The 27,467-nt window shown below is 47.8% G+C and overlaps 2 protein-coding genes across 13 annotated transcripts in view; both read left to right on the top strand.

Moving 5' to 3' along the window:
- Accsl (1-aminocyclopropane-1-carboxylate synthase-like) overlaps positions 1 to 7,246 on the top strand; it is a 39,527-nt gene extending 32,281 nt beyond the window's left edge. For all 6 annotated transcript variants that reach the window (XM_087654555.1, XM_087654553.1, XM_087654557.1 and 3 more), the window contains 9 exon segments: positions 52 to 149; positions 378 to 455; positions 807 to 907; positions 2,327 to 2,416; positions 3,461 to 3,506; positions 3,601 to 3,742; positions 5,520 to 5,662; positions 5,750 to 5,903; positions 6,815 to 7,246. In XM_087654555.1, the coding sequence (XP_087510681.1) occupies positions 52 to 149; positions 378 to 455; positions 807 to 907; positions 2,327 to 2,416; positions 3,461 to 3,506; positions 3,601 to 3,742; positions 5,520 to 5,662; positions 5,750 to 5,903; positions 6,815 to 6,972 (1,010 nt within the window). In that variant the 3' untranslated portion in view covers positions 6,973 to 7,246.
- A 5,666-nt stretch (positions 7,247 to 12,912) lies between these two features.
- Accs (1-aminocyclopropane-1-carboxylate synthase) lies at positions 12,913 to 27,132 on the top strand. Of its 7 annotated transcripts, none has more exon segments than NM_001433376.1 (16): positions 12,913 to 13,106; positions 14,755 to 15,045; positions 17,171 to 17,230; positions 18,537 to 18,607; positions 19,580 to 19,649; positions 19,949 to 20,015; positions 20,600 to 20,697; positions 21,172 to 21,249; positions 22,375 to 22,475; positions 23,217 to 23,306; positions 24,174 to 24,219; positions 24,308 to 24,449; positions 26,212 to 26,354; positions 26,459 to 26,612; positions 26,712 to 26,791; positions 26,794 to 27,132. In NM_001433376.1, coding segments are annotated over 15 exon segments (1,425 nt in total). In that variant the 5' UTR covers positions 12,913 to 13,106; positions 14,755 to 14,823; the 3' UTR covers positions 26,797 to 27,132.
- The last annotated feature ends 335 nt before the right edge of the window (positions 27,133 to 27,467 follow it).

Genomic DNA, 27,467 nt, shown 5'->3' with positions numbered 1-27,467 from the left:
CCTTGCTGCTCATGATGACTGGAAGACAGCTTTGTTTCCTTGTGTTCCTAGATGCCCTTCTGATCCCCACACCGTGCTATAGTGGCTTCACCTTCAGCTCCTACCTCTATTCGAAAGTCGAGCTTATTCCTGTCTACTTGGAGAGCCAGGTCAGAATGTGGCCCCTTCCCTGCTCACCCATCCGGTGATTGTTCTAGGGGCCCCAAAGGTACAGAAGAGCCTTGTTCTTTAACTGATGGTGGGAGTGGGGCAGATACCAGGGTGAAGAAGCCATGTAGGACCAACATACTGACATGAAAGCCAAGGACTGTATGGTGTTTGGGAGCTGAGAAACCAGGCTCAGGTACAAGCCTCTCTCAGCAGCATGTGTCTCCCAGGTCACCGAGACCAACAAGTATTCTTTCCAACTCACTGTGGACAAGCTCAAGCTTACCCTGACCCAGGCTAAGAAGAAGGTAAGGGCGGTGAATGGGGGGAGCCTCAATTTCAGGGTTGCCATTGTTGGCCTTGACAAGGCTGAATAACAAGACTTAAATACAAGATGTGGGGGCTTTCTCTAGATAGGAAAGACAGCAAGTAGTTCTAAGTACCTGACTTCACTGTAGAGGTGAGTTCCATCTATGGAAACTTCCAGAACACTTCCTCTTCTCCTTTGCTCGCAGCATGGAGTTGCATCCATGAGATCCTACCTAGGCTTTATCAAGGTGTCCTAAGTTAGATGTCTCGAGCTGTAAAGGATGCTTGGTGGGATTTGGGGGGAGATGCAAAGGACTTATATTCACTCTTGTGTTTGGGTTTCTTCTCAGGGAAAAAAGGTCAAAGGCCTTGTGCTTATCAACCCCCAGAATCCTCTGGGTGATGTCTACACTCAAGGGTCACTGCAAGAGTACCTGGTCTTTGCCAAGAAGTATGTGTTCCACCCTGTGTAGTCATGTGTAGGCAAGAAGTTAGAAACAGAAGTAACTTACCCAAGATTACCCATTCTGCTTTGCAGGGCTCTAGAAAGGCTACTGACTGGAGGGAAAGGGCCACCATTCTCACAATTTCTGTCTTTCCATTTCCTGTCCAGCTTCTTCCCACACAGACACTGACCCTAGGCATCAGAGCATGGTTCCGTTGCTTTCCCACTCGTGGTTGCAGAAATGCTTTATCCCAGTGTCTGTTTCCAGACCACCTGGGCTGTAGAGCCAAGGATGACAAATGGTCAGAAGCTCTCACAGCTCCCTGCTAGGAACAGGTTAGCAACAGTTGCCTCTGGAGTCCTGCCGTGAGCCCTTCTAGGACAGACTATTTGTTTTCTAGAAACAGCACTCAAACTTTATGACTAAACCAGATTGACCAGCAATACAAACAAACAAGGAATGCCATCAAGAACCCAGTGTAAATTCTGGCTGCCTGGGTTGCTTTCCTGTTGCTCTCATAATACCCTGCAAAAGGAAGGATTGCCTGGCCTTGTGACTCATGGGTACAGCTCATCATGACAGGAGAGGAGACTCAGGGTAATAAGAGATTTAAGCAGCTGGTCACGCTGGGGTCCATGGGAAAGAGAACAAGACTATTCTACTCAGTTAGCTTCTGTGTTAACCTAAATGGGGTAATTCCTCCCAAGTGTGTCCAGAGGCTGCTCTCCTAGGTGATTCTAGATCCTGTGAAATTCACAGTTGGTGTTAGCCATCACCTGAGCTCTGGGACCTTACTAGGTTGAATGAACTGTCTCAGGACCTTACTTTGCATCTGTGACATGGGGTGATGGTGCTGTGTCCGAGGGTTGTGGGGAACTGAGGACACCAGTGTGTTCAAAGCCCACCTGATGCTGTGACTCAGTTTAGACCCTGAGTGGCAGCTGCTGCCTGTCACTGACTTAAACACTCTGGGAAGCTTTGCCTCCTCTTCTTTGTACTGGTGTTTAAAGGGTTATCTCATGGGTATCTTTTGGGTTTGTACCGCCAGTCAGAGCAAAGTTTCCTTCTTATGTGCCTCCCCCTTGAATATTATAATGCCTCTTAGGGAGGTGTAGAGTGAGCTCCTGGGATGATAGGCATCCATGACCTGTATCCAAGAGCAGGAAAGAGAGTGAGTGAAGATTATGAAGACAGCTGGCCAGATGGCTGAGTGAGTGAAGGTGCCTGCCACCAAGCCTGACAAACTGAGCGACATGATTCTAACAAATTGTTCTTTGCCTTCCAACCATAGTACATGCTGAGAGTGCAAGCATAGGGTTGGGCTCACACACACACACACACACACACACACACACACTAAAATGTAATAATTTTTAAAATTGTTGATAGAAACTAGATGTGTTTTTTTCCTTTCCCGACTGCAGGCACAAGCTGCATGTGATCATGGATGAGATTTACATGCTGTCCGTGTTTGAGCCAACTGTCACATTTCACAGCATCCTGAGCATAGAAAAGTAAGTTTGTCCGCACTGGTGTTGGGAGCAAGAACTATGAGCCTCCTGCTTTGTAGGTGCTTTCATGAAGCAGGAACTTCTATGTGCCTGTGGGGATGTGAATATGAACCAAGTGTCCACTGCCCTCATGAGCGTCAAGTCCTAATGCCATTCTGTGCATCAGTGAATGCTGAGCAAGGCAGCAAGTGTGGTCAAGGGGTGGCGGGTCAGTCAGGAAAGCGTGAGGATCTGAGTTTGAGTTCCCAGAACCTATGTGAAAATAGCATGGCAACAAGTGAACCTAGAGGTAGGGGAGGAGCTAAGCAAAGCAGATCCCTGGAGTTCATTGGCCACACAACCTGGCTGAATTGAAGAACTTCAGGTTCATTGAGAGACCTTGTCTGAGGTAGTGGCACTGGGGAGGTAGAAAGTGATCTAAAAAGACAACCAGTTTTAACCTGGGTCTTTCACACCTATATGTAGACACACACACACACACACACACGTATGTATCAAGGAAAGATAGGGACTTCTTCACAAAGCATCCTGAGTGCTGCACAGTATGTTCTACTATGCCCAACTCAGACTTTTGGGAGATGTAGAATTTGTCTGAGGGAGATAAGACTTCATCTAAGTAAGACACAGCATGCCTGCAGAAGGGACAGATTCAATAAAGGTGGGGCAGTAAGAGACGGGTATATTCTAGAATGGATAGGTGAGCAGGCGAGCATGTTCTAGAAATGGTAGGCAGCTGACTCCTGAAAGGACAGCTGCTAAGGAGGGATTTTTGGACCAGATCTACAGTCAGACCCACAGTAGCAGAGTCAGTCAGGCTGACGGCCCTGGACTTCCCTCAGTGGGCACATGTTTACTGTTCCGTGTGTGCTGTTCAGGGACACCTTGTGTTGACTTCTAGCTTAGCTGCCACCATTATCTTGAGCCTGGGCATGTTAGACCCTGTCTAGGAAGAACCTAATATCCATTTTCTCCTTTCCATCAGAGAGGCCATGTATCCATCTTTCAATCACTCCCCCTAACTTTGAATTTTTTATATTTCCTTTCCAGCTTGCCTGATCCTAACATGATCCACATGATCTGGGGCACAAGTAAGGTAAACCCCAGCACCTGTCTTTGGGTCTGGAAGGAAGGGGATCGAGGAACCAAAGGCAAGAAAAACTACATGTTCCTCTTTCGACTTCCTCCAGGATTTCGGCATGTCTGGCATCCGCTTTGGTGTTCTCTATACACACAACAAGGAGGTAGCCTCTGCCATGAAAGCTTTCGGCTACCACCATAGTGTCTCTGGCATCATTCAATACAAGCTACGCCAACTGCTCCAGGACAAAGGTACTAAGCGGGACCTTAGGATAGCATCTTGACGACTTTATGGCTATGGGGGATTGCTGGGTTTTCTTTACCTTCAGGGTTAAGCTCAGTGAGTGCATGGGTGTGGCTAGAAGATGGAGGGCCTGTTGGAACCAGGCTGGGTTTTAATTCTGAAAGCCTAATAGTTTCTGCTCTGCTTAGAAAACTGCTTATGAATGGTTCCCTAAGACGTGAAGGTAAGATTCTCAAACACCAGTCAATCTTCCTTTTTTATCTTTGAGACAGGGTCTCAATGTGTGGCCCTGGCCTGGAACTCAACATGTAGATCTGCCTCTCTTGCCTCTGCTTCCCTAGTGATTAAAGCATGTGCCATCACACCTAGCAGAGATCAGTGAGTGTCTCTTTCTCCTGGACATACTTGCCCCAGGCAGTTTCTTTTGCCAACAATGGGTCATTTTCATTGACTTTTCCAATGTGGATTAAAATAAATTTCCAGGGGGTAAAAAGGAGAAAGATGTTTTGGGGGAGAGTTGGCATGGCTAGATCTATGGCCCCTAGATTCTTCAGGAACCTCAAAAGAATGCTGGGCCTGAGAGGAGACTTTCCTCTTTAATGCTATGGCTAAAACATAGAGAGTCTTTCCCTTTAATTTCTTGTAATTGATGCCAGACTGGAAGGTTCAAACCAATAGATGGGACTATATCGAGACAAACCATGGTATTTAAAGAAACAAACTAATGTAGCTAGACAGCTTGCTTTTAGTTTTGGGTGGGGAAAGAAGTAGGAAGGAGAAATCTGACTGGCTACCAACCTCCATGGTGCCAGCTTCCTTTATATGTGGCAGAAACTGGACCTCAGCCCCTTCAATACTGGTTCTCAACCTTAGATGTACTTAAGATTTACCTAGAAACTGCATCCTCAAGAGATTTTTGTTTAGATGCTCTGGGAATATAACATAGCCATGGGACTGGAGAAGTGGCTCAGTGGTTAAAAGTATGTGCTGCTCTTCCAGGGGACCTTAGTTCTGTTCCCAGCACCCACAGCAGTCAACTTACAACCTCCTATAACTCCCATTTCCAGGAGATCCAACTCCCCAACCACCTACGTATACATGCACAGACTGGCCCATACACACATAATTAAAGCCTTGTTTGTTTAGGGTTTTGTTGATGTTGTTGAGATAAGAGTTTCTCCATGTAGCCCTGGCTGTCCTAGAACTTGCTATGTAGACCAGGATGGCTTTGAACTCAGATCTGACTCTGCTTTCCACATGCTGGGATTAAATGCCTATACCACCACCATCCAGCATAATTAAAATTTTTAACAGTATAAGGTAGGTTTCTACAGCCTCCTTGTGTCACTCTTTCCCTGTTATTAGCTCTGAGAACAGTGGTGCTGAATTCATCCCAGAGAGTAGACAGGCTCTCCGAATCCAGTGTGTGGGGTTCAAGAGCCCAAGCGAAAGCTTTGAAAATCTACTAACTCACTCAGTTGACAACAGTGGCATCGGTCCTCTTTGTGGGCTGCCTTGGCTACAGGCCTTGATTACTACTCAAAGGGAACTTCTAGTAGAGCATTAAGATGCTCACTGTCCCCTCTACAGTCTTATAAAAGAGATGTGTGCCAGGATATTATCAGTTCAGATGCAACAAGACAGACTCCATCTTGTATTGAAGTGGCTCATGGCTCACAGGAAGCCCAGCTAAGGTACACGTTGGAAGAACCCCTCTCCTTAACCTCCCCTCCACCCCCAGATGTCTTCTGTAAGATCCGTGGTACTCTTTCTCTACCCATCCAGAGTGGATCAATAAGGTGTACCTGCCTAAAAACCACAGCCGGCTCCGGGAGGCTTACAGCTATGTCACTAAGATGCTGGAGGACTTGAAGATTCCCTTTTGCAACTGTGGCTCTGGCCTCTTTGTCTGGATCAACTTGAAAGCCGTAAGTTCTGGAAATGGCAGGTACTGGGCTTACCAGTCAGCTGGTCTTGCACTCAGCTCTGCCCCCTTTCCCTGTCCCCTTTCCTAGTATCTGAATCCATGCACGTTTGACCAAGAGCAGATCCTTCACCAGCGCTTCCAGGACAAAAAGCTGCTGTTATCCAGTGGCAAATCCTTCATGTGCATAGAACCTGGCTGGTTCCGCCTCGTCTTTGCAGAAAAACACCCTCAACTACAAGTGGGTGAGTGCTGCTGGTGTCCCCACCCCAAGTCTTTACCCCAGTAAAGATGCCCCATCAACTCCCCCCTAATATATTCTGTCTTCAATAGCCTATAGCTTCAGCTTCCCCGAGTCACCTTTTTCTGTTCTATTATGCTCCTTCATAAACAGGAAGTAATCCATTCTCTAAGTACTCATCTTTCTCTACATCCCACCTTCTGAGTATCCTTGTTCTGTGTCCATGAGATATCTGTGTCCATGAGACTATCTTCTGGACCAGAGGCTTCTAAGAAGCCCCATGTGGGGCTGGAATCCAGTGGATGTGGTGGACGAACGATCATGGCAGCCGTCGTATGTTCTATCAACATTCGCACACTCCTCTGGCAACATGGAGAACACAACATTTATTTGAATAATTGGTTATAGCATCGCATGAGTCACCAGACATTTTCCTACCTGCTGACATGAGCAATGAGCCACTTAGCCTTGTAAAAATCTGTCTTACAGAAATATCTTTTAGTCTAGAGTGGAAAGTAGGCTGAGGGAAGCTGGGCTTGGGCATTCACGCTTGCAGTCCTGACACTTGGAAGGAGACGGGAGGTCAGAGGTCAAGGCTAGCCTGGGCCACATACAGAGACCCTGTATCAAAAGTAAATGATCAAACCCAGGAAAAGGTTAAGAAGCAAATAAGCCAGAGGACAGACTTTGACACAGACCTTCTTTCTGGCAGGCTCATGATTTGTCTTCAGGTTCAAATAGAGCCAGGAGAGATAGAACAGGTTGTCTCCAGTTTCATCCCAAAGAAGGGAGGGCTGATTTCAGCACCATAAACAGAGGCTCTGATGGTCTGCCGCCACCCAGGGTCCATCTGGGCTCCATGTGCACACCTTTAATTCATTCGTTCTCTCCTTCTGTCTCCTTTGCACCTTCTAGCCATGGGTCAGTTCTGCCAGGTGCTTGCTGAGCATAAAAAAGGCGAGACAACAGAACAGCAGGAGAAGCCAACTGGGACGGATGACGTAGATGGCTGCCTCCACCCAGTGGCTCCAGACAGCCCGCTGTCTCTTGCTCAGGCCCCCCCACAAAAGTAGCCTCGTGGGCAGGAGACAGTAGGAGGAATTGGAGCCACTGTGCTGTCTGACCTCGCTCATCAAGCCCCCTAAGCTGAGTTTCTGGCATTTTTAGAAGCCTTGTTTCTTTTAGCCTTTGCTACCTGTCCTATGCTCACACATGGCGTTTTTATTGTGGTAGGAGGGGTAAGGCCTAAGGAACCCCAGAGCGGTGAATGCAGTCCCCTGGATTCCTTTTTAGATGGCTTTGTTTTATACTCACCATTTAATAAAAGTCTTGGCTCTGTTTTCTCCAGTTCCCGGCCTGCTGTTTCTGGTTCGCATTCCTTTTTAGAGGGAGATGAGTTTTTGTTTTGTTCTAAGTCCTTTGGAAAGCAAGCTTGCATGTGAAGAATATGGTCTGAGAGAAATCTGGGGTGATAGCCCAGAGGTTTAGAGTGCTTTGCTCTGCAAGCATGAGGACCTGAGTTCAAATACCAGGCACCCCATGTAAAAACCTAGGCATGGATTTAAGTACCTATATCCTCAGCGCTGGAGGAATGGGGCACACACCAGTGTGCTATAACATCTCACTATCAATCAAGTCTAGCCCAAAAGGCAAGAAGTCCCATCTCGGTGCAACAAGATTGAACATCTTAGAGGAAGATGTTGAGGTGCTGTTCTGACTTCCCCATGTACACATGTGGACATGCACACACTCATGCATGGTCACATATACACTCACATGCACACACTAACATACTCATATAGTCGTACACACTCACACTTACTGGCACACACATTCACATTCACTTCCTGACACACTCACTCCCCAACACACTCACAATCACTCACACTCAGTCAATCATACTCAATCACATACACTTACACTCAATCACACCTACACTCACTCACATACACACACACTGACACAAACTTTCTCTCCTGTCTTGGCAGGCCTATAAGAAAGGGAAGAAATGACTCCTAGTCAGATGCTCAAGGAGCACTAAGAGTCGTGCCATCTTTATAAACTCACAATCTTCTACTCTTATGAGTGGCTGAAGGACTGGATGGAGTATTATGGGTATTCAAATGCCAGAGATCTTCCAAAAGGTTTTAGGACAAATCTTAGAATATTAGTTTGTTCAGACAGCTATAATAAAATACCAGAAACTTATAAAGAATGAAAATCTGTTTTAACAGTTCTAGAAGCTGTCAAGTCCAAGAACCCAATAGATAAGTGTCTGGTGAGGCCCATCTTCTTTCTTCCCATAATATCACATGATTGGAGGGCTGGGGGCTCCCTCTGCCTTTATGATTCGATCACTTCCCAAAGAGTTCTACCTGATAGCTGTCATGTTAGGGGTAAAGATTTCACATATGAATTGCAGGCTTGGGGATCATAGACCCCAGTGCCCAGAATTGGGATTTTCAATTTCCTGTCCCTTGACCTTCCTGCTGTTAAAATTGCACCCACCTGAGTTTCTGGGAAGCCCTTGCCTACTGGAGGCTGTGAAATACACAGAACCGAGAGCCATAACCTTTTGTGGACGATGGAAAAGCTTCTAGTACTCACTGATAGCCCTGTTTGTCACGTGGGTTGTGTCCAAACACCTTCCTCTGGGAACAGGTTTTCCCCACCTCTTTTTGTCTTTCTATATAACCCAGGCTGGCCTTGAACACACAGCATCTTCCTCAGCTTCCCCTGTGTTAGGATTACAGGTTTATGTCACTAGCCCTGGTAGGTCCTCTCCCTCCTCTTTCCTTCCTCTTCCTCCTTTTCTGTTTTCAATCAACAAAAGGAAGTACATTGCTTTTCAAGCGGCTTAAGGAAGGGTTTATTTTGGTTCACGGTTTGAGGTTTCAGTGCACCACGGTGGAGTAACAAAGCTGTGATGTGGAGTGAGCCTTTAGCTGTGGCAACAGAACATGGGGCAGTTAGGCACATTGCATCCATATCCAGGAAGTAGAAATGGATGCTGCTGCTCCTCCTCTCTCATTCAGTCTGGGGCTCCAGTCTGTGGGATGGTGCTACACACACTGAGGGTTACTCTTCCTAAGTTAAACCTCTCTGGAAATAAACTCAGACACACCCAGAGTTGTGTACTCTAGATAGTACTAAGTCGTTCTAAATCCAGTCAAGTTGATTACAGAAATTAAATGTCACAGGAAGTAGTTTAATAAACCCTGATTCTTCAAAGTTTGTTGTGCTAGATAATGTTCTTTAGAGACTGGGTTTGAACCAGGCATGGTAGTATATACCTATAATCCTAGTAGTCAAGAGGCTGCGGCAGAAGAATTGTGGGTTTAAGGCTAGCCTGGGCTATAGTGAGACTTTATCTCAGGCTGCAAGGGAATTCACTGGAAGAGCCCAGGAGCCCGGGAACACTCTCAGGCCTTTATAAAGGAGGTTAGCAGTCTCACTAGCATGGGATGGAAGGAGTCATGGCCTCTGTGGAAGCGTTAGTCTGTTTCTGAGTCTGTTTCAACTCCGTATTCAGATGGGAGGCTGGCTAGATGGCTCAGTGAATAAAGGCGTCTGTCACCAAGCCTGATGTCTGGAGCCCCACACATTGGAAGGGGTGAAGTGACTTTCATAAGTTGTCCTCTGACCTCTACACGCATAAAATGACACATGCCTGAAGTAAATAAATGTAATAAAAAAGTTGTCTTGTAAAGTTCTGGACATTTCACTTTCTTGCTAACATTTGCTGTTTGTATTAGTTATTTTTTTTTTCAGTGCTATGACAATTACCTGAAAAAAAGCAATTTGAGAGCAGAAAGGGGAGGCATAGTGGCCCGTAGTGGCATCTGCCTGTGAGTCCCCAGACTTAGGGGGCAGAGGCAGAATGGACACTACAAGTCTGAGGCCAGTCTGCGTTATCTAGGAGATTCCAGGCCAGCAAGGCTGCCTAGTGACACAGCATGATTTTGTCTTCTGGCTTTGGTGGTTAATTTTGGTTGTCAACTTGATCAGATCTGAAATCCACTAGGGGGCAAGTGAGTTTTTCTTGATTGGGTTAATCAAGTGGGAAGATCCACCCTAAGTGTGGGTGACACACTGTGGTGCTGGGCAGAGCGAAAAGCTCTTGCCCTTTTGCCTGCTTGCTTCTGTGTGTCACTGGCGGATTTACTCAGTTTCCAAGCCATCTACTCTGCTGCTGCCTCTGCTGCCGTATTGCAACCATCCTTCACTAACGTCAGAGAACACCCTCTGATGCCTCTTCAGTCTTCTAATGTGGACTGAAGAGCAGAGGCTCTCCCAGAATCCTCCAGGCCTTCAGTATTAGGGTTCTGTAGAGGAAAAGAACTATTGGAGTATATATTGATATAACTTCATATATATTCATATATAATATGCTTTATTAGAGTGCATTATGGCAGGGATCCACCCAATCCGACAATAGCAATCTCTTGATGGAAAGTCCAAGAATCCAATAGTTGTTCAATCCACGAGGCTGATGTCTCAGCTGGTCTTCAGTGTACCTCAGAATCCCCCCAAAGTAGACTCTAGTGCCAGGGAGGGAGGGCCTCAGCAGAAGGATAGATATATGAACTTGCCAGCAAGAATGGAGCAAGCCAGAAAAAGCAGACGTTTCTACCGTGTCCTTTATAGAGGCTGTGACAAGGTGTGGCTCAGATTTAAGGTGGGTCTTCTGTCCTCAAATGATCCAGTCAACTAAAACTTCCTTCCAGATGTGCCCAGATGCTTCAGTTTTTAGTTAATTCCAGGTGTAGTCAGGTTGACAGCCAAGAATACCCATTACAAGTTCACCCCTTGTCTTCTTGACACCCAATCATCTCTTAGACCATGCTTAATTTCCAAGTGAAAAAAAAGGGGTCATGACTATGCCTAGCATGATGTAACTATCTCATGTACAACCATAAACACATCATGTATTTTAGAGCAAGTGACAATGTTCCCTTAAGGGACATTCTTTTAGTATCTCATAACTTAAATATGATAACCATTGATATCTTAATTGATGTTAACATTCAATGATAAGGAAATTGACAAAAGAAAACAAATATCAGTGCAAACACATTCTTTTTTTGTTTGTTTGTTTTTTTTTTTTTTTTTTTTTTTGAGCTGGGGACGGAACCCAGGGCCTTGCGCTTGCTAGGCAAGCGCTCTACCACTGAACTAAATCCCCAACCCCGTGCAAACACATTCTTAACACAGTAGGACAGAAGCATTCACATCACTCATGATCCTCACTTCAGCAATTAGTCTTAGCTGGTACTTAGAACTACCTTTCTTATTACCCTTCTGTGGTTCCTCTACCCTCAGTGAGCATCTCAGTAGGTCTTGGTGCTTTTCCTGGAAGACTAACTCATGTCATCGTTTTTGAAGGGTCTGTGCCCTTTGCCATATTTACAGATATTTACATTATGATTCAGAACAGTAGCAAAATTCCAGTTATGAAGTTGCAACAAAATATTTAATGGTCTGGGATCGCTACAACCTGAGGAACTGTATTAAGGGCTTTTAGCATTAGGAAGGTTGAGGATCACTGTCCTAAAGGATCTCCTGCATTCCAGATACAGTCTTTCTTATTCCACTATAAAGAAGCAATCTGGAACAATCGCCCCTCCTAACACTGTTATTCCTTTCTTAGCCTGTTGACTTAAGGGCCCCAGACAGTCAAAGTGGCCATGGGGAAGCCCTAGCTTCCAGTTCAACACAGTGTTTGTTGTGTCTCCAGGCAGCAGCGCTCCCCTATCTGAACCCAAAACTTTTAGGCCAGGGAAACTCTGGGTTTCCCAAAGACAGGAGATAACAACAGTTTTCCTAGTGGGTCACTAGGGCAATAGTGAGTGAAACCATTCCTTTTTCAACTTCTTGATTCCTGTGAATCCTGGCGATGGGAGAAACCAGAGTACTGGAAGATGATTACTTCTGTCTTACTGTTCTCTTGCTATGATGAAAGAGTATGGCCAAGGAAACATAAAAAGAAGCATTTACTGGGGGGCTTGCTTGACTTAGTTCACTGCCATCATGGTGGGGAGCGTGGCCACAGGCAGGCTTGGTGCTGGAGCAGTAGCTAAGATGATTCTCAGGCAGAAGACAGAGAAAGAGACTGAGCTTGGCTTTTGAAACCTCAAAGGCCACCCCCAGTGATACACATTTGCTGACAAAGGCACACTTTCTAATCCTTAAGCAGTCTACCAACTGGGGACCGAAAATTCAAAACCATAAGCCTATGGGGGCCGTTCTCATCCAAACCAACACACCTTCAGAGACAGACTGGAACTACTGAGGCATGCTATCTTGTCAACTTAGCAGTCAGTCGTCCTCAGCGTCTCCTGTGTGAGTGTAGCCATTGTTGAACTACCTAGATCATGCTCCTGATCTAGTTTGAGAAGCTTGTAGGTGACAGTATTATATTTGCATACATACATTATTTATCAGTCTCAGCCTCACAGTTTGTGTTTGACAGGCGGTTGCTTCCTTGCATAACTATAAAAGGTGGAGTTATTCGATTTGGTATTTGCACTCAATTTAGCATACCTCGGGAGGCACACAGTGAAAACTACTTCAAACTTCTTGTTGCCTACTTGCTTTGGTTTTCTGGTACCCAGGACTGAACTTTTCCTTTGTCTCCCTCACACTTCTAAAAATCTATTTAGTATAGACTGGAATTCAATGTCCCCATGGCCATATGAACGTATACATACATGTCTATACATTTCTGTTTTTCTTTTGTAAATCTTTTTTTTTCCTCCAATTAAGAATTTCTGGGGTTTGAGAGTAGCTCTTACAGATGGATGGCAGGGAAATCTCATGAGCAGATGATGCTCAGGAGAAATGGTATTTCCAGAGGACGCCTATCTTAACTGGGGAAGAAACTTCCAATCTTCAAAAGGCTCTGACCAAGGGTGTCCGAAATTCAAGAGGAATCTAAGCTCAGCCAATGAGAGAAGAGATAGGGGTGGGCGTGTTCTTGTCTTCACCAAGATCCTCCATCTCTCTGTTTCTTTCCACTTTCTGAATTCTGTCTACAGTTTCTGGCAGGCAGGGAAGTGTTGAAGACCCGGAGCTTCCTCCTCTGCGACCAAGAGGCAGAGTACGGACTCCTTCCCTGTGTCCCCGCCAGGTCGCTAGGGGGCAGGCTACTCCAGTGTCCCGGAAGTACAGCCCCAAGAATACCGCGCGAGAAAACCCAAGGTCCAAAGTAGGTGCTGCTATTCGCCACTGTACACCAAAGAGGCCAGGTTCGCAGCCCGGTTCTCTTAATCGCTTCCTGCCCTTAGGTCTGGAAATCCTGAGTGCAGTTACACTACAGACTCTGTGGTTCCGGAAAACCCGGGCGGGCCCTGCAGACCATTCTGTCTTGGTTGCCAGTTTTGGGCTGGTGAGATTTGGGATAGACCGGATTGACTGCAGTGCCTTACGCTCCTGCCGGGTTCTGTGTGAGCTCTGGTCTATGCCACGTTGCCTACTCCGTGGTGTTTTTCCTCGGATCGAGGCTGTCTGTGGAGCAGGCGTGTGCTCTGCCAAAGTACCGCCACCTTGGGGAGGACCCAGGATTTGCAGCAAAAGTAAACTGCGGGCGGTGGGTGTGGGGCTGGGGGGGGAGTGGGGGGAGTGATTTTCTGTGCTCCCCCGCCCCCCATCAGCCATCTACCAAGTAAGACTTGTACCTTAAGACAAGGAAATCAGAGAGTATTTGCGGTAGAATGACTCATATTTCAGACTTTTGGCCACCAGCCAGGATTTGGTTTTTGGTTATGAGTGCTTTATCCCCCTCTGAGCCTCGCTGTTACTCTTTGAAGTGATTATTGGTCCCATCAGAGCTTAGGTGTGGCTTGAAAGAGGGATGCTTAGGAAGCTCCTACAGAGCAGGAGGAGGGCAGGAGTCCCTCCTCTGGGGCCCTTGTCTCTTTTGTGAGTAGAGACAGGATCCTGGAGTGCCTGCACTTGTGATCCCTACTCCCCCTTCACACACACACACACACACACACACACACACACACACACACACACACACACACACACACACGTTCTCACCACTCTCCTGACCATTCATCACACAAGAGGTCCAGAACTACAGGAGTGATCTGCTTAGGAAATAGCCAGGTGTTTTGAGATTGAGGTGAGCAAGGATGGGGAAAGATTGTTGGTGACCAGGAGGCTGCGGGATGAGAAACAAATGTAGACATTGAGCGAGCTAAAGCTACAGGAGATTAGCTTTGTTTATATGGAGCAAGCATGGTGCGGTGCTCATAGGTCCTCAACAGATTGTGTTTGCTGAAGTGTTTAACCAGATAAGGACACAGGGGGCGATACACAGCTTGCAAGAAGAGGGAGATATCATAGTTCCAGCTACTAGGGAGGCACTTGAGCCCAAGAGTTCAAGGCCAGCATTGGGCAGTCTCAGGAGGAAAAAAAAAAAGGAAAAACCAAGAAAGAAAGAGAGAGAGGGAAAAAAGGGGAGGGGCAAACCAGCCTAGGCAGTAAAGTGTTTGGTCAGTCAAATGCTTTTCTTGCCTGGCTGTCATGAGGACCTGAGTTTTATCCCCCAGAAACCAAATAAAAACAGCTGGATGTGTGCTCCTCATGATTTCAGAGCTGGGGAGATGGAGACAGGCAGTCTTTGGGCCTTACTGGCTAACAAGTCTAACCTAATCTGCAAACATTAGGGCCTAGTGAGAGACCCTCTCAAAAACCAATGTGGACAGCTCCCAGAACACCACCAGAGGAGGATGTTCTTGAGCCTATAACAGACAGACAGACAGACAGACACAGACACAGACACAGACACACACACACACACACACACACACACCCTTCAGCAGGCCTGTGCATTTGTGTTTTGGCAGATATTCTGTCTTCCTCAGAAGGACTCCACGGTACCTACTACCTGCACAGGCTCAGCCTCCACTCAGGACATGGAAAGTGGCTATGGTGATGATCTGCAAGGAGAATGCCTCAGAAAACCAGACCAGAAACAGCCCAAACTCTATGGAGTGGGTGACCCCACGGCCACATTCTCCTCTGACAGCTTCTGCCTGTCCTCTAGAGGAAGAGTCATCAAATGGTTCTGGGACTCGGCTGAGGAGGGCTATAGGACCTACCACATGGATGAGTATGATGAGGACAAGAACCCCAGTGTGAGTAAAGACCCCTCCCCACGGGGACCCAAGAACAAACTAACTGCAGGGCAGTCAGCACCTAGCTTGCTGGGTTGGAGTTGTGGTCCTCTGGCTCCAAAACAGCTGTTAATGTCTGCTGTATGCACAGTTTGTCTCTGAGATGGGCTGGTAATGTCTGCTCTGTAAGAGTCAACATTAAGTGGGACCAGGGATGTGAAATTAACAGTCCTTGTCATGTAGTATACTTGGTGAATAGTAGCTGATGTTATTATTCATATCATCTGCCTTGATTGTCATTCTCTATTATACATAATAGTATAGCAGGACAAAGAGCTGCACAATAAACCCTTATTAATGGTTTTGATCTATTGGGCATCCATCCATCAGGTATCAGAGACTGTTCTAGGCACTGGTGTCATAGCTGTGATCAAAACTTAAATCCTGCCCTGTGTATTTAATTTCAGTTGAGATAGGCAGGACAAACATAATATAACATTTACTGATAGGTACTGCAGAAAAGATGGAGATAGGGTAAGGGGGCAGAGGAAGATGGTGGGCTGGAAAATGTTGCTATTTGACGTAGGGTGTCAGAAGGCAACTTTACTCAGGTGACATTAGAACAAACGCTTGGGGAAAGAGCAAGAGAGATTGTGTTAGTTATCCATTGCTGTAACAAGTCACCCCAAATCTCAGCAGCTTAAGTAACAAACATTTCCTAATTGCTGGGGCTCAGCACTCCTGGTGGGTGTCTTAGGGTCAGGGGTTTCCGTCACGGTACCCTGCAGTTGATGTTGTAATCGCATCTGAAAGCTTGCCTGGGTGGTGGGACATGAACAGGTAAGATCTCCACGTTCACCTATGTGGCTCTTGGTGGACATCTGTTGCTGTCAACATGGACCTTTCCCCAGGACGGCCTCGGATACGACAGCTGGCTCCCTCCAGGGTAGATGATCTAAGACAGAATAGGGGACTCTGAGTACCCAAGACAGAAGCCTCATGCGTTTATGACCTAACCTTAGAAGTGACATCCCATCAGTTCTGCATGTTCTTTCCATCAGACGCAGCTGGCAGATTCAGTCTCTGTGCAGGGTGCCATGGTAGAGGCTACCCGCCACCAGGAGCCCTGCCGCTGCGAGAACAAAGGGCTGGATCAGATCAGCAGACAGCAAAGGGACCAAGCGGGCTGCAGTAAAGCCAGAGTGGGGGAGATGAGTTCAGAAAGGCTTTGGGTTTTGCAGGGATTCATGAGACGTGGTGAACGGGGAAGGGTATGAAGTGCTCAGGAGAGGAGCAGTGTGTATGATGCAGTGTCAGTAAGACAATTTAGACCGTAGGGTCTCCACATGGAGTCCACCTGATGACAGGCGAGGGGGTGGAGAGGAGGTGGGGGCTGTGGCAGTGATCTGGACAGCAGTCCTGGTGGCTCTATACTAGGGTCTCAGTCGTGGGGCATGACGAGTGGCTGGCTGAGTACGCTGTGAGGACTTGTCTGCCTGTGGCGGAAACAGTGCTTGCCTCCCACACATTTGTCTAGCTCCCAGCTCATTCAAGTTTAATTTTTTTTTTTATTTCTTTCCTGCTTCCTTCACTGTTCACAGAAGGCAGGGGTCAGGAGTCGGTGCCCTCCATTAGGATTAACACCTATGGAGAGGCAGCCAGATGTTGCATCCTGTTAGCTGGGTCCCCTAGGGAACCATTTACACTTGCATGGGGGTTGTCCACTGAACCCCTACTCTTGTTTTATTCCTAGCCGACTGTGATTTATGATGTTTTTGGAGAGACACTGTGGTGTCTTGGGCATACATCTGCCTTTAGGGAGCTAGCTATTAGCAGGGAGCAGTACCCTGATCCCTGGGGCATGGGACAGACATTGAGTGGTTTTCTCTAAGGGCAGGCTGGAAAGAGATGTGGGACTCCAAGAAGCGAAGGGCCCGGAAGGTGGGGAGGCTTCTCACCAGAGACAGTGTTTGGACAGTGTTGGAAATGGGGGATGGGAGTTTGAAACCTAGTGCCCAGCTTGAGCAAAGACAAGGAGGGATGGTGAGAGGGTGGGTGGTACCCACTCTGCTGTCTGTGGGTTCCTCTGGCTCCTTGCTGGTAGTGTTTTTGTCATGCTCACCCTGTCTCTACCCTTTGTCTGCAGGGCATCATTAACTTGGGCACCAGTGAGAACAAACTCTGCTTTGACCTTCTGTCCTGGCGGGTGAGTACAGGGGCTGGCATCACCAGCTCCAGGGGGTTCTGAATCCTTTGCCACTGAAGCTTGCTGCACACCTCAGTGGCCCTGACTTAAGAGCTGGGGACATGGATTCCAGATCTGCTTTGGGAACAACTCTACTCTCCTCTCTCTCCCTTCCCTCCCCCTCCCTCATCTCCCCACCCAGTCTTCCAATAGAACTATATCCATCCCTGGTCTTTAGTTTTATTTTTGTTTGCTGGAGATTGAACCTAGCATTTACACAGTCCAGGCAAGTCAAACCTCACTCTCTGCCTTCTTCACTTGTTATTTTGTGACAAGGTCTAAGTCGCAGAGGCTGACCTTGACCTTATTCCACAGTCTGGGCAGGTCTTAGATTTGCAAGGCCTCCTATTTCAGCCTCCAGTGTAACTGGGTGCACTGCCAGGCTTGGCTTCTATGGCTGCTTCTAATCCAGCTTGCAAAATTCCTTAATATTTCATCAGATTTCTTAAAATTTCATCAGATGTCCCAACTCTCCAAAACTCAAAATTAGTTCCAGTAATATTTCATTTACCTAATAGATCTAAAATATGATCATTGTAGCTGGTAATGAATGTACAATTATTGATATTTATTAAAACTTGTTTTTAGGAAGTCTTTACAGTTCAGATTAGCCACCTAGTAAATGCTCAGTTGCTACAGAATACCAGTGGCTTCCATGTGGGACCAGCTCTAAGGAGTGACAGAAGGGAGGGGAATGGCTGGGCCAGGCATGGAGAAGTACATGATTCCAATTCTTCTGGGCCCCTGTCCAAGAACCCTATGTTATTGTCTGTCTTTGACCTTGTAGCCATGATGCTCTACTGCTACTAATTCAGTACCTGGTTATACAAGGGATGGTCTACAAGGGATGGACCACTGTATGCAAAGGGTGAGATTGAGTTGAGCCTGCAGAAGACAGTGCCTTGAGTCCCTACTATAGTTGGATCCAAGGACAACCCTGGAACCTCCTCCGACCTCTGGGAAGGCTGAGCGTCACGACTTCCCACCGCTACTTCTGCACCCACCCCTCTCATTTTTGTTGTATAGAGAGCTTGAGTCAAAAGTTCTGGATATCATTTCAGTGCTGCCGCTTGCTAGCCCGGGGGCCCTGCCTTCACTTTGTGAGCCTTGCCTTGCTTATCTGTGAAATGGGCCTGGGGATGCTGCCTTGTACTCTTTGCACAGTTTCTCTGAGAAGCAGGAGAAACCCTAGATAGGCCAAGGTGCTGTGTGGATGTAGGCGACAGTGTTGGCCGTCAACCTTGCTCTCTCTCCTGTGTGTCCCCAGCTGACACAGAATGACATGCTTCATGTGGAGCCATCTCTGCTGCAGTACCCTGACTGGAGAGGGCATCGGTTGTAAGTAGTCACCCCAGGCCAGTGGGTCCCGACATGGGACGTGTTGGCCCCCAGGGAGGTAGAGTAGAGCTGAGACACATTTCTGGTTGGTGTAACAGGAAGAAGGGTCAACTGGCCAGTGGTGTGCTCTTCACCCTGTAACGTACCTCAACAGGGGAGCACCTCAACAAAGTGTTGTTCTGTCTACAACATCAGGAGAGACTGAGTGGAGAAGCTGGCCATAGGCTGAGAACATAGTTATGGAGACCTGGTGACCATGGGCTGGCCTGTCAGCCTCAGCTCCATCCCCAGAGCTCCCAGCTGGTTCCCATGACCCTAAGTCTGTGACAAGTGAGGAGACTGTCCTTGGTTTTCTAGAAGCTTTAGGGATGACAAGGGGGCTGACTGGGGCCCACTCTCAATGGTTTGATGGGCCAGGGGATGGTCCTGTCTGTGCTGTGCACTGATAATTTACTGAGGGTCAGACACTGTTCTAAGGGATCCATGGTCCAGATGGTGAGCTCTGGGGCAGGCCACTGGGCATGAGTAAGGCCTCTGCCACTTACTAGCAAGGGAGACAATTCCTTCAAATTCTCTCGGTTTCTTTATTTGTAAAATGGGAATGATAGTAATGACAGCCACCATGAAACAGTCTCTGAATAACGTTTGTGTGATGTTGGAGCTCAGCAAGAGCCATGGTTAACAGTCCCTGTTATAATAGTGTTTACTGTTATCATTATCAGCTAGATGTATGTGGTGTTTGTTTCTTCCCCTGGAGTCTCCTGATTAGGTGGGGGTGGGTGTCCTAGACCCAGAATGCTTTGTGGCTGGATGAGGGAGGGTATGCTGGAATGGAGATAAATGTCTGCCACCTTGGGAAGGGAGGATGGGGCAGTGGCCGCCAGCCACCTGCCGGTTCCCAGAGGGGCTCTGGAGTATACTAGGCTGAGTATGCTCTGACAAGTGTCATATTTTGTTGGTCTGTTCTTCTAGCCTCCGGAAAGAAGTGGCAAGGTTCTTGTCTTTCTACTGTAAGAGCCCGGCACCCCTCAAACCAGAAAATGTGAGTTACGCCTTCCCTAGGAGTGGAGGTTGTCAGGGAGGGCGCTTTGGGTCTGCCTCTCACTTAGTTTGCCTCCCAACCCCATTGTACTTTGGTCCTCTTGACTTTCCCACCTTTGGGAGAGATCCTCAGAGTGATCAGTTCCATCTCTCATTCACTTGATCAAGAGCAAGGTACCCTGAAATCAGCTTGGCTGGGAGCCAATGGAGACCTCTGTCAGGATGGACCTCCAGGGCACTTTCCATGGCCTTTCTTCTCTGTCACCTGACAGAGGCATTCTTGTCTCCCATCACTCCCAGGTGGTTGTTCTGAATGGCTGTGCCTCTCTCTTTTCTGCTCTGGCCACAGTGCTGTGCGAGCCAGGAGGTAAGTGGACTCCATGTCCTACTCCCTCAGCTTTTGTCCAGGGCTGTGCTGGGCTGTGACCACAGTTGTCTGGGTGAGGTGCTGGGGGTGGAGCCCAGGGCTTTGTGTGTGCAATGCAAGCCCTCTACCTACTAGGCTACATGCCTGGTCTTAGGAAGTTTGAACTATGGCAGGTTCTCTGGCTAGTGCCGTGTGGTGGGGTATTTTCTCACAATGCTGTGCAGGGGCAATGAGCTCCCCGACTCTACCTGCAGGCAGTCATGAGATTTTTGAGTCAACACCAATACTCTGCCCTGTTATACGTTGCTAGGATATTCAGGAGATTAGGCGGGTCAAATACATTTCTATATATTTTTCCCTTATAGTGGATTAATCTGGATGTGAACTCATCATAAGTGAAGGAGCATCTATATCAGAAGAAACCTGATCTTGGGGGATCCAAGCTTTAAGGTTTTGGGAGTTGAGAGCAAGGATTTGCCCCAAATGTTTCCCAGAGATGGTGGAGGCTAGGAAGGACAGTGGCACACATGACAGGGTCTGAAGTATCCAGGTCAGAGGCTAATGGGCTCTACTCCTGCTCCTAGAAGTCCTCTTGATCCCCACCCCTTACTACGGAGCCATCACCCAGCACATCTATCTCTATGGCAACATCCGACTAGCCTATGTCTACCTGGACAGCAAGGTAAGATGCCTGCAGCCCAGTTCTTGCATCTGCGTTTTCCTGGTTCTGAGGCTGTGGGTGGATGTGAAGGGAGCCTGTGTTAGGGGCTTTGGAGCTGCTATAAAATGGGAGTGGAGCCTTCTGTTGTCACATGGATGTCTCTGCCTGGGTTCCTTGGAAGCTCCAAGCCACAGATTCTAAGATCCTGGATCCATGGAGAAGCCAAGGACTAGCCTCATAAATGAGAGGGTGGAAAGGGGCAAGCTTAGGCCTTGGGAGTCCTGAGAACCAGTCAGAGAAGCCTTGCTGCCTCTGCCAGAAATCTAAGAGATAAGATGGGGTGGAAGGCAGGAAGGGGAAGCAGTCCTTCCTGTTTTTCAGAGGCTGTACCCAAGAGGCTGGGGACGATAGGGAAAGAGAGTCCCAAGAGTTCAAGTTTGGGGTTGGGGCCATGTCACTGAATTTGGCTTCTGACTTTGGTGGGTCTTTTCCCAGGTAACTGGACTGAATACACGTCCCTTCCAGCTCACCGTAGAGAAGCTGGAGATGGCCCTGCAAGGAGTTAACTCTGAGGTTGGAGATTCAGTCAAATCCAGGACTGGGAGTGGGTGGATTTCAGCAGGGGCTAGACCTTTCATCTCCTGGGCTTGTTACATTGATAGGGACATCTGGGGGGGTGGATTATGGAGCCATCCTGGGAATGCAGTCAGACAGAATCCTGTATCTATGGAGGGCTTTTTCATTAGAAAAAGACTTTGAAACCACAGTATATAGAGGACCAGGGAAGTTCATCAGAAATCCCCCCCACCCGAAAAAAAGGATAGCAGATGATGGTGGGATAGGATCATAATTCGTTTTATATATGCACGAAAATGTCAAAAGGGAAGCCCATTATTGTTTTTAATGAGTGTATGTGCCTTAGTTACTGTTCTATTGCTGTGAAGAGATACCATGACCAGGGTAACTCATAAAATAAAGCAGGAAGGAGAGAGGCATGGCACTGGAGAAGTAGCTGACTGCTTTTCATTCTGGTCTGCAGTAACACACTACCTCCAACAAGGCCACACCTCCCTCATCCTTCCCAAACAGTTCCACTAAAGACCAAGTATTCAAACGTGAACCTTTGTGTATGGGGGGGATAGGGGGCAGATTCTAATTCAAACTACTACAGTATGCTAATTAAAAAGGACACTCCGCGTACTCTAGTGCTTTTGTTTCTGCTTCAGGGTCAAATGTGGGTCACAGGAGTCTATAGTTTAGTGAGTCTTTCTGGCAAATTGAGGGGTGATCCTGCTCGTTTTGAGGGGCTTCTTAAGAAAGGCAGAGACCTGAGTTCCTGCACTTGCTTTCCGCCCATGTTCAGCATCTGTGCACTTCCCTGCATTTACTGTTGCCATTCAAGCTGTCAAGTGCTCAGTGCAGGAACCGTGAAAGTTCTCACCTCCCACTTACAATTCCTCTGACACAAGCAGCCTCTGTGCCAGCAGCTGACGCGTTTCCCTGCTCCCTGCCTGCTTTCTTTCCATAGTAGGGACTGCACGGCAGATGTAATTCTCGTCCTACTCATCTGCTTCTCGTTGGGTCAGGATCGTGTTCTTGCCATGCTTCCCTGGGCAGCTACCAGCTTCATCCAGTGAGACTGTAAGGCTCTGGAGTTGGGGGGGGGCATGTACTGACATACCCCCTGGATGGTTTCAGGGTGTCAAGGTTAAAGGCCTCATCCTCATCAACCCCCAAAACCCTCTGGGTGATATCTACTCCCCTGAAGAGCTGCAGGACTTCCTGGGATTTGCCATGAGGTGAGTTCTGCTTGCCCCACAAAGTGGGAAGAGAGAGTTCTGATGTGGCCTTAGACCTCTGTGGGCAACTACCTGCCGTGGTGTTTCCCTATGTTTCTCAAACACCATCTGTAATGCTCTAGGACCAGGCACCATGCTGAACACTTGATTATTTATGCATTTATGTATTTATTTATATGTTTATCTGTGTCCACATGTGTGTAAATGTGGGAGATAGCAGTCATTCCTCAGATGCTTTGCTTTTGGGAAAGGGTTTCACTGGTCTCGAGCTTGTCAAGTATGAGAAGCTATCTGACTAGTGAACCCCAGGGCTCTGGGTATCAAACTTGGGCCTTCATATTTGCAGCGCTTTACTGACCAGCTGATCTTCCCAGCTGACCACTTTCTGTGGTTCTCCTCACGGCAGCCCCATAAAAAATGAACACTTGTCATCCCTGCTTGACAGAGCCTCAGAGTGGTCCAATCAGGAGTGGGAACAGACATGAGTATGAGTTTGTCTCCAGCCCATCATGGAGGACCCCAAGGGTGCCTCCTCTCTATTGCAGTGCTTCAAAAGCTCCAGAATCCACTGCTTTATATGTGCAGTCCCCCTTTGTAAAAATATAGACCAACGTGGTTATTCCTGGGCAAATGGTTTGGTAGCCCTGGGCTACACTGTGGTCCCCTGCATTTCTGATGTACTGCTATTCAACAGTGAGTGACATCTTTGGCTCTCTCCTTCCTACTACCTACCCACTCCAGGCACAAGCTGCATGTGATCATGGATGAGGTTTACATGCTGTCTGTTTTTGAAGAGTCTCTTGGGTACCGCAGTGTCCTCAGCCTGGAAAGGTGAGACTCCCACTGTAGCTGGTCCTACCAGTCCCTGAACTGTCTCAGTTTCTCCAGCTTCTATCTAGGTCAATACACACGGCCTGCCTGGCCTGCTGCCCCAAGGTAGTTCTATTAATATCTGTCTGATCTCACTGGTCCTCAGGCTAGGGGCAATTAGGTAGACCCTGTCTTCAGATTATTCTATGTCATTCCCAAGAACTCCAAGGCTTGGCATCCTTTGAAGGCATATTTGGTATATGGGAAACTGGACTCTGGCTGTTTAATTTGTATTTAGAGTAGCCTCATTTTTATCTACCCATCAGTCTTTCTGTCTGTCCGTCCATCTACTCATCCATTCATCTGTCCCCTCATCCCTTTGTCCATCTATCCCTTCATCTACCCATTCATCTGCCCACCTATCCATCCATCCTCTTATCTATATTTCTAGATAGGCAAAGGTCTCAGAAGCTAAAGACATAGCTAGCAATTTCAATGATAGTGGCAAGAATGCTGAAACAGAGGTAGCAAGGAGCTGTGGGAAGGTCTGTCTGAGGCACCTGCTTGGCCTGGACTCCTGGGGTTGGTTAGGGAAACCTTTTGAGGAAATGGTGCTTGAGCTAAATTCCAGCTCAGATGTCAGGTCTAATGGTTTCCCCCCATAGCTCTACCATAGACATAGATCCAGTGAGCTTGGTTGTATTCTCATATAATGTTATTTACAGACACAGGCAGCAGGCCATCTGCTGGCCTGTTCTGAGAGAAGCATGAGAATCGGTGGTTCAAAGACACGAGACCCAGTTTCATCCATCCATCTACTCATCCATCCACAGATCTGCGATCTGCTGGGTCTAGGTTGCTTACGTCTCCATGCTTTCTTCTCTGTAGGCTGCCCGACCCCCAGAGAACACATGTGATGTGGGCCACCAGCAAGGTGAGCTCCTGGCTAGCCTGGGGTGGTGGGAATAGAATTGGTTTCTTCTGTGAGGGTCAGCCATGGCCTAGCATGTATCTTCTTGTAGGACTTTGGGATGTCTGGGCTTCGCTTTGGTGTCCTGTACACAGAAAACCAGCACGTGGCTACTGCCGTGGCCTCCCTCTGCCGCTATCATGGCCTCAGTGGTCTGGTCCAACACCAGATGGCACAGCTGCTCCAGGACCATGGTGACTGTCTGGGTCTAGGGGCTTGAAAGAGAGGAGTGGGGTTGGCATGCACGTAGGACTTGCTGGGGCTCATGAGTGCCTCTCCTGTGGGGGAACTTGGGTGATGTCTGAGAGTGTCATTTCTGGGTCCAGACTGTACTCAGTTGCTTGCTTCCTACTTATGTAGTACATGTCTTCACCTCTCTGAGCCTCAGGTCCATCATCTGTAGAATGGGGCTGATAACAGTGCTAGCCTTGTAGACTGAGCATGATCTGTAATCTGGTTAGAACCTTCCATGGCATACAATGGGTGCTTGGCTAACGTGAGCTCACAGGCTGGGTGCAGTGCTGTGCATCTGTACTCTTAACTACTTGGGAGGCTGGAGCAGGAGGATGCTTTATGGTCAGGAGATCTGGGATAGCCTGGGCAATCTAGTGGGACTACACCTAAAAAAAATTGAACTTATGATTATTATCTTTGGACACTTTCAAAAGAGATCAGGAGTTACTGAGAAAATTCTGTGATGGAGAGCTCTCTGTCTCTGAGTCCTGTGCTCTGTCCCTGCTTCCCGCCATGGGTTTAGATGGTGAAGCTCTCGTGGAATTGTTGTTCACTCAGCCTTTCAGATGCTCTCTCTTTGTCTACCTCACTCCCTCCTAGGACCCTGAGAAGAATTTCTATACAGTTCCCCCATGGTTTTACAGATGAGAAGGAGGACAAGATGCTAAATACCCAATCTAATAGCATAAAGTTTTGTAGAAACAGTGACAGGCCCTCACACCGGTAAGGGAGGCGAGCCAGGTCACTTGCTCCTACACTGATGTGGCCAGATGTTTCAGCCACAGTGACAAACAATTCAATACTTATCAAAGGACCCCGCAGCCAGAGCTCCAAACGTGGAACCTTTGCGTGAATAAACTACTTCTTTCTTAATCACTCACATCTGCAGACAGTATCCTCCCCCTCAGACAGACGAATTGACACCCGGTATCCTCTCCACATGGATGGAATAAAATCCAGGGCAGTGTGGATTTCCCCCCAAGACGCTGTACTGATAAGAGAAGCTACAAGCAAGACATTTCAGGCCACATGAGGCTAGTTCCGGTGTCATTTGGGAATAAACAAAACTGTCTCAATAGATACCATCAATCCTGGGAAGGGGCCATAAGTCTAACTAGCATGAGGATAATCTTTTGGGGTCACTCAGGATCCTGACTGTGGTGATGTGCTTTCATAAGTGTACGATTGTATCATAAATCATTCAGCTGTGCACCCCCATCCCTCATGCCCCAAGCTCCCTCCCACCAAATTGGTCAGTAAATTGATAAAGATCAGGGAGGGGTTGAAGCTGCAGAGGTCTGCCTTTCCCCTGACTTGCCAGAGGCCCCGCTGGGAGCAGGACCTTGGTCTGTGTGGTTCTAAGTATTACTTTATAACTGCAGGCACCTTTGGCTTGGTTCCAGGCCTGAGGGACTTTATTCTCTGGGCTCCTGAATGTGGTCCGGGACCTGGAGCTCCAGCGCATACCTGGATCAAAAGCACTTTATACTGAACACTGAACTCCCAGCCCTTCTGAGCTCATGAGCCCATGACTCAGTAAGCCATGGGAGAAAAAAAAAGCACTCTTGTGGTACTGGCTGCTACACCCTTTCATCGTTTAGCATTTAGATGAATCCAATGGTGTGACAATGCATGGGGTGGGGGTTGGGGTGGAGTGGTGGTGGTGGTGGTGGTGGTGGTGGTGGTGGTGGTGAAGGTGTATTCTTACTTCCCTTCCTTTAGACTGGATCAGCCAGGTGTACCTGCCAGAAAACCATGCCCGGCTCAAGGCTGCCCACACCTATGTCTCAGAGGAGCTCAGGGCCCTGGGGATCCCCTTTGTGAGTCGTGGGGCAGGTTTCTTCATCTGGGTTGACTTGAGAAAGGTAAATCAGCTTGAGGCGCGGGTACCAAAAAATGCCAAGCCTTCACCTGGTAGATGAAGGCATTGGAGGGTCTCCTTTGATCTGAACTTCTTCCATTCTCCCAGTACCTGCGCGAAGGCACCTTTGAGGAGGAGGCGATGCTCTGGCGCCGATTTTTGGACAACAAGGTGCTGCTGTCCTCTGGTAAGACCTTTGAGTGCAAAGAACCCGGCTGGTTCCGCGTGGTCTTCTCGGACAAGGAGAACCGGCTCCGCCTGGGTGAGCAGTCTCCTCCTCCAGCCTCCCTTCCGTGTCCTTTGGAGCCCCTGCTTCTGACCCCAGCGTCCCCCATGCTGACAACTTCTCGCTTCTTCTCAGGAATGCAAAGGATGCGGCAGGTGCTTAAAGGGCAATCTCAAATGGTAGAAGATGCCTCTCGCTGTCACACCCAGGAGCTACATAGCCAGTCCAGATGAGCTGGCCATTGCCTCTCAAGTAGCCACTGTCCCTGTGACCTGGCCATGTAGGGCTATGGGAGACTTGAGTGTGGATGCCCCATTTGTCAGTGGGATTCACCACTTGGCTTTGGCCTCGAAGGACTGTTTCCTGCCCACTGCTGGCAGTGGGAGTCTGTTTAAACTGATATTCATTTTGGGCTGTTGCTGACCCATATTCAACAGGATTAGGATCAGCCGGATGACTGTTGTGAATAGTGTACAGTATGGAGAGTCGTGACTGCTCCTTATCACAGCTCCTTTCTAGGACACAAGAGTAAAAAAGCAACGTTCATTCTTTGAGATGGTGCCGTCCTGCCTTTTCTTTTTCTTTTTGCCAGGGAAACAAGCCAGAGGATCAGCACACCACACACACACACACACACACACACACACACACACACACACACACACACACACAATCATAAAGTGGAATTTCATCACGTGTACTGTTTAATTGTGCATTCTTTCTGCTGTTTTCTTGGTTGGTCTGTAGATTGACTACTTTTCTGTTTTGTGGGTTTTCTCTGTCATTAGTTTACTTTTCTTTCCTTTCCTTGGATTTTTCTGGATTTCCCCTCTTCATCTTCTACTCACTTGTACCGTATACACTGTATTTTCCTGCTCGCTGTTACCCTAG

This window comes from Rattus norvegicus, chromosome 3 (assembly GCF_021556685.1).
Source record: "Rattus norvegicus strain SHRSP/BbbUtx chromosome 3, alternate assembly SHRSP_T2T, whole genome shotgun sequence".
NCBI lineage: Eukaryota > Metazoa > Chordata > Mammalia > Rodentia > Muridae > Rattus > Rattus norvegicus.
The sequence above is the reverse complement of the archived record's forward strand: the minus strand, read 5'-3'. Positions and strand labels throughout refer to the sequence as shown.

Bases quoted from the DNA above. Each gene is read 5' to 3' on its own strand.
- Accs (XM_087651915.1), top strand. From the start codon at position 14,824: ATGGAAAGTGGCTATGGTGATGATCTGCAAGGAGAATGCCTCAGAAAA. The intron at 18,608-19,579 runs GTAAGTAGTCAC...CTGTTCTTCTAG, and splicing joins GACTGGAGAGGGCATCGGTT to CCTCCGGAAAGAAGTGGCAA. The intron at 20,016-20,599 runs GTAAGTGGACTC...TCCTGCTCCTAG, and splicing joins AGTGCTGTGCGAGCCAGGAG to AAGTCCTCTTGATCCCCACC.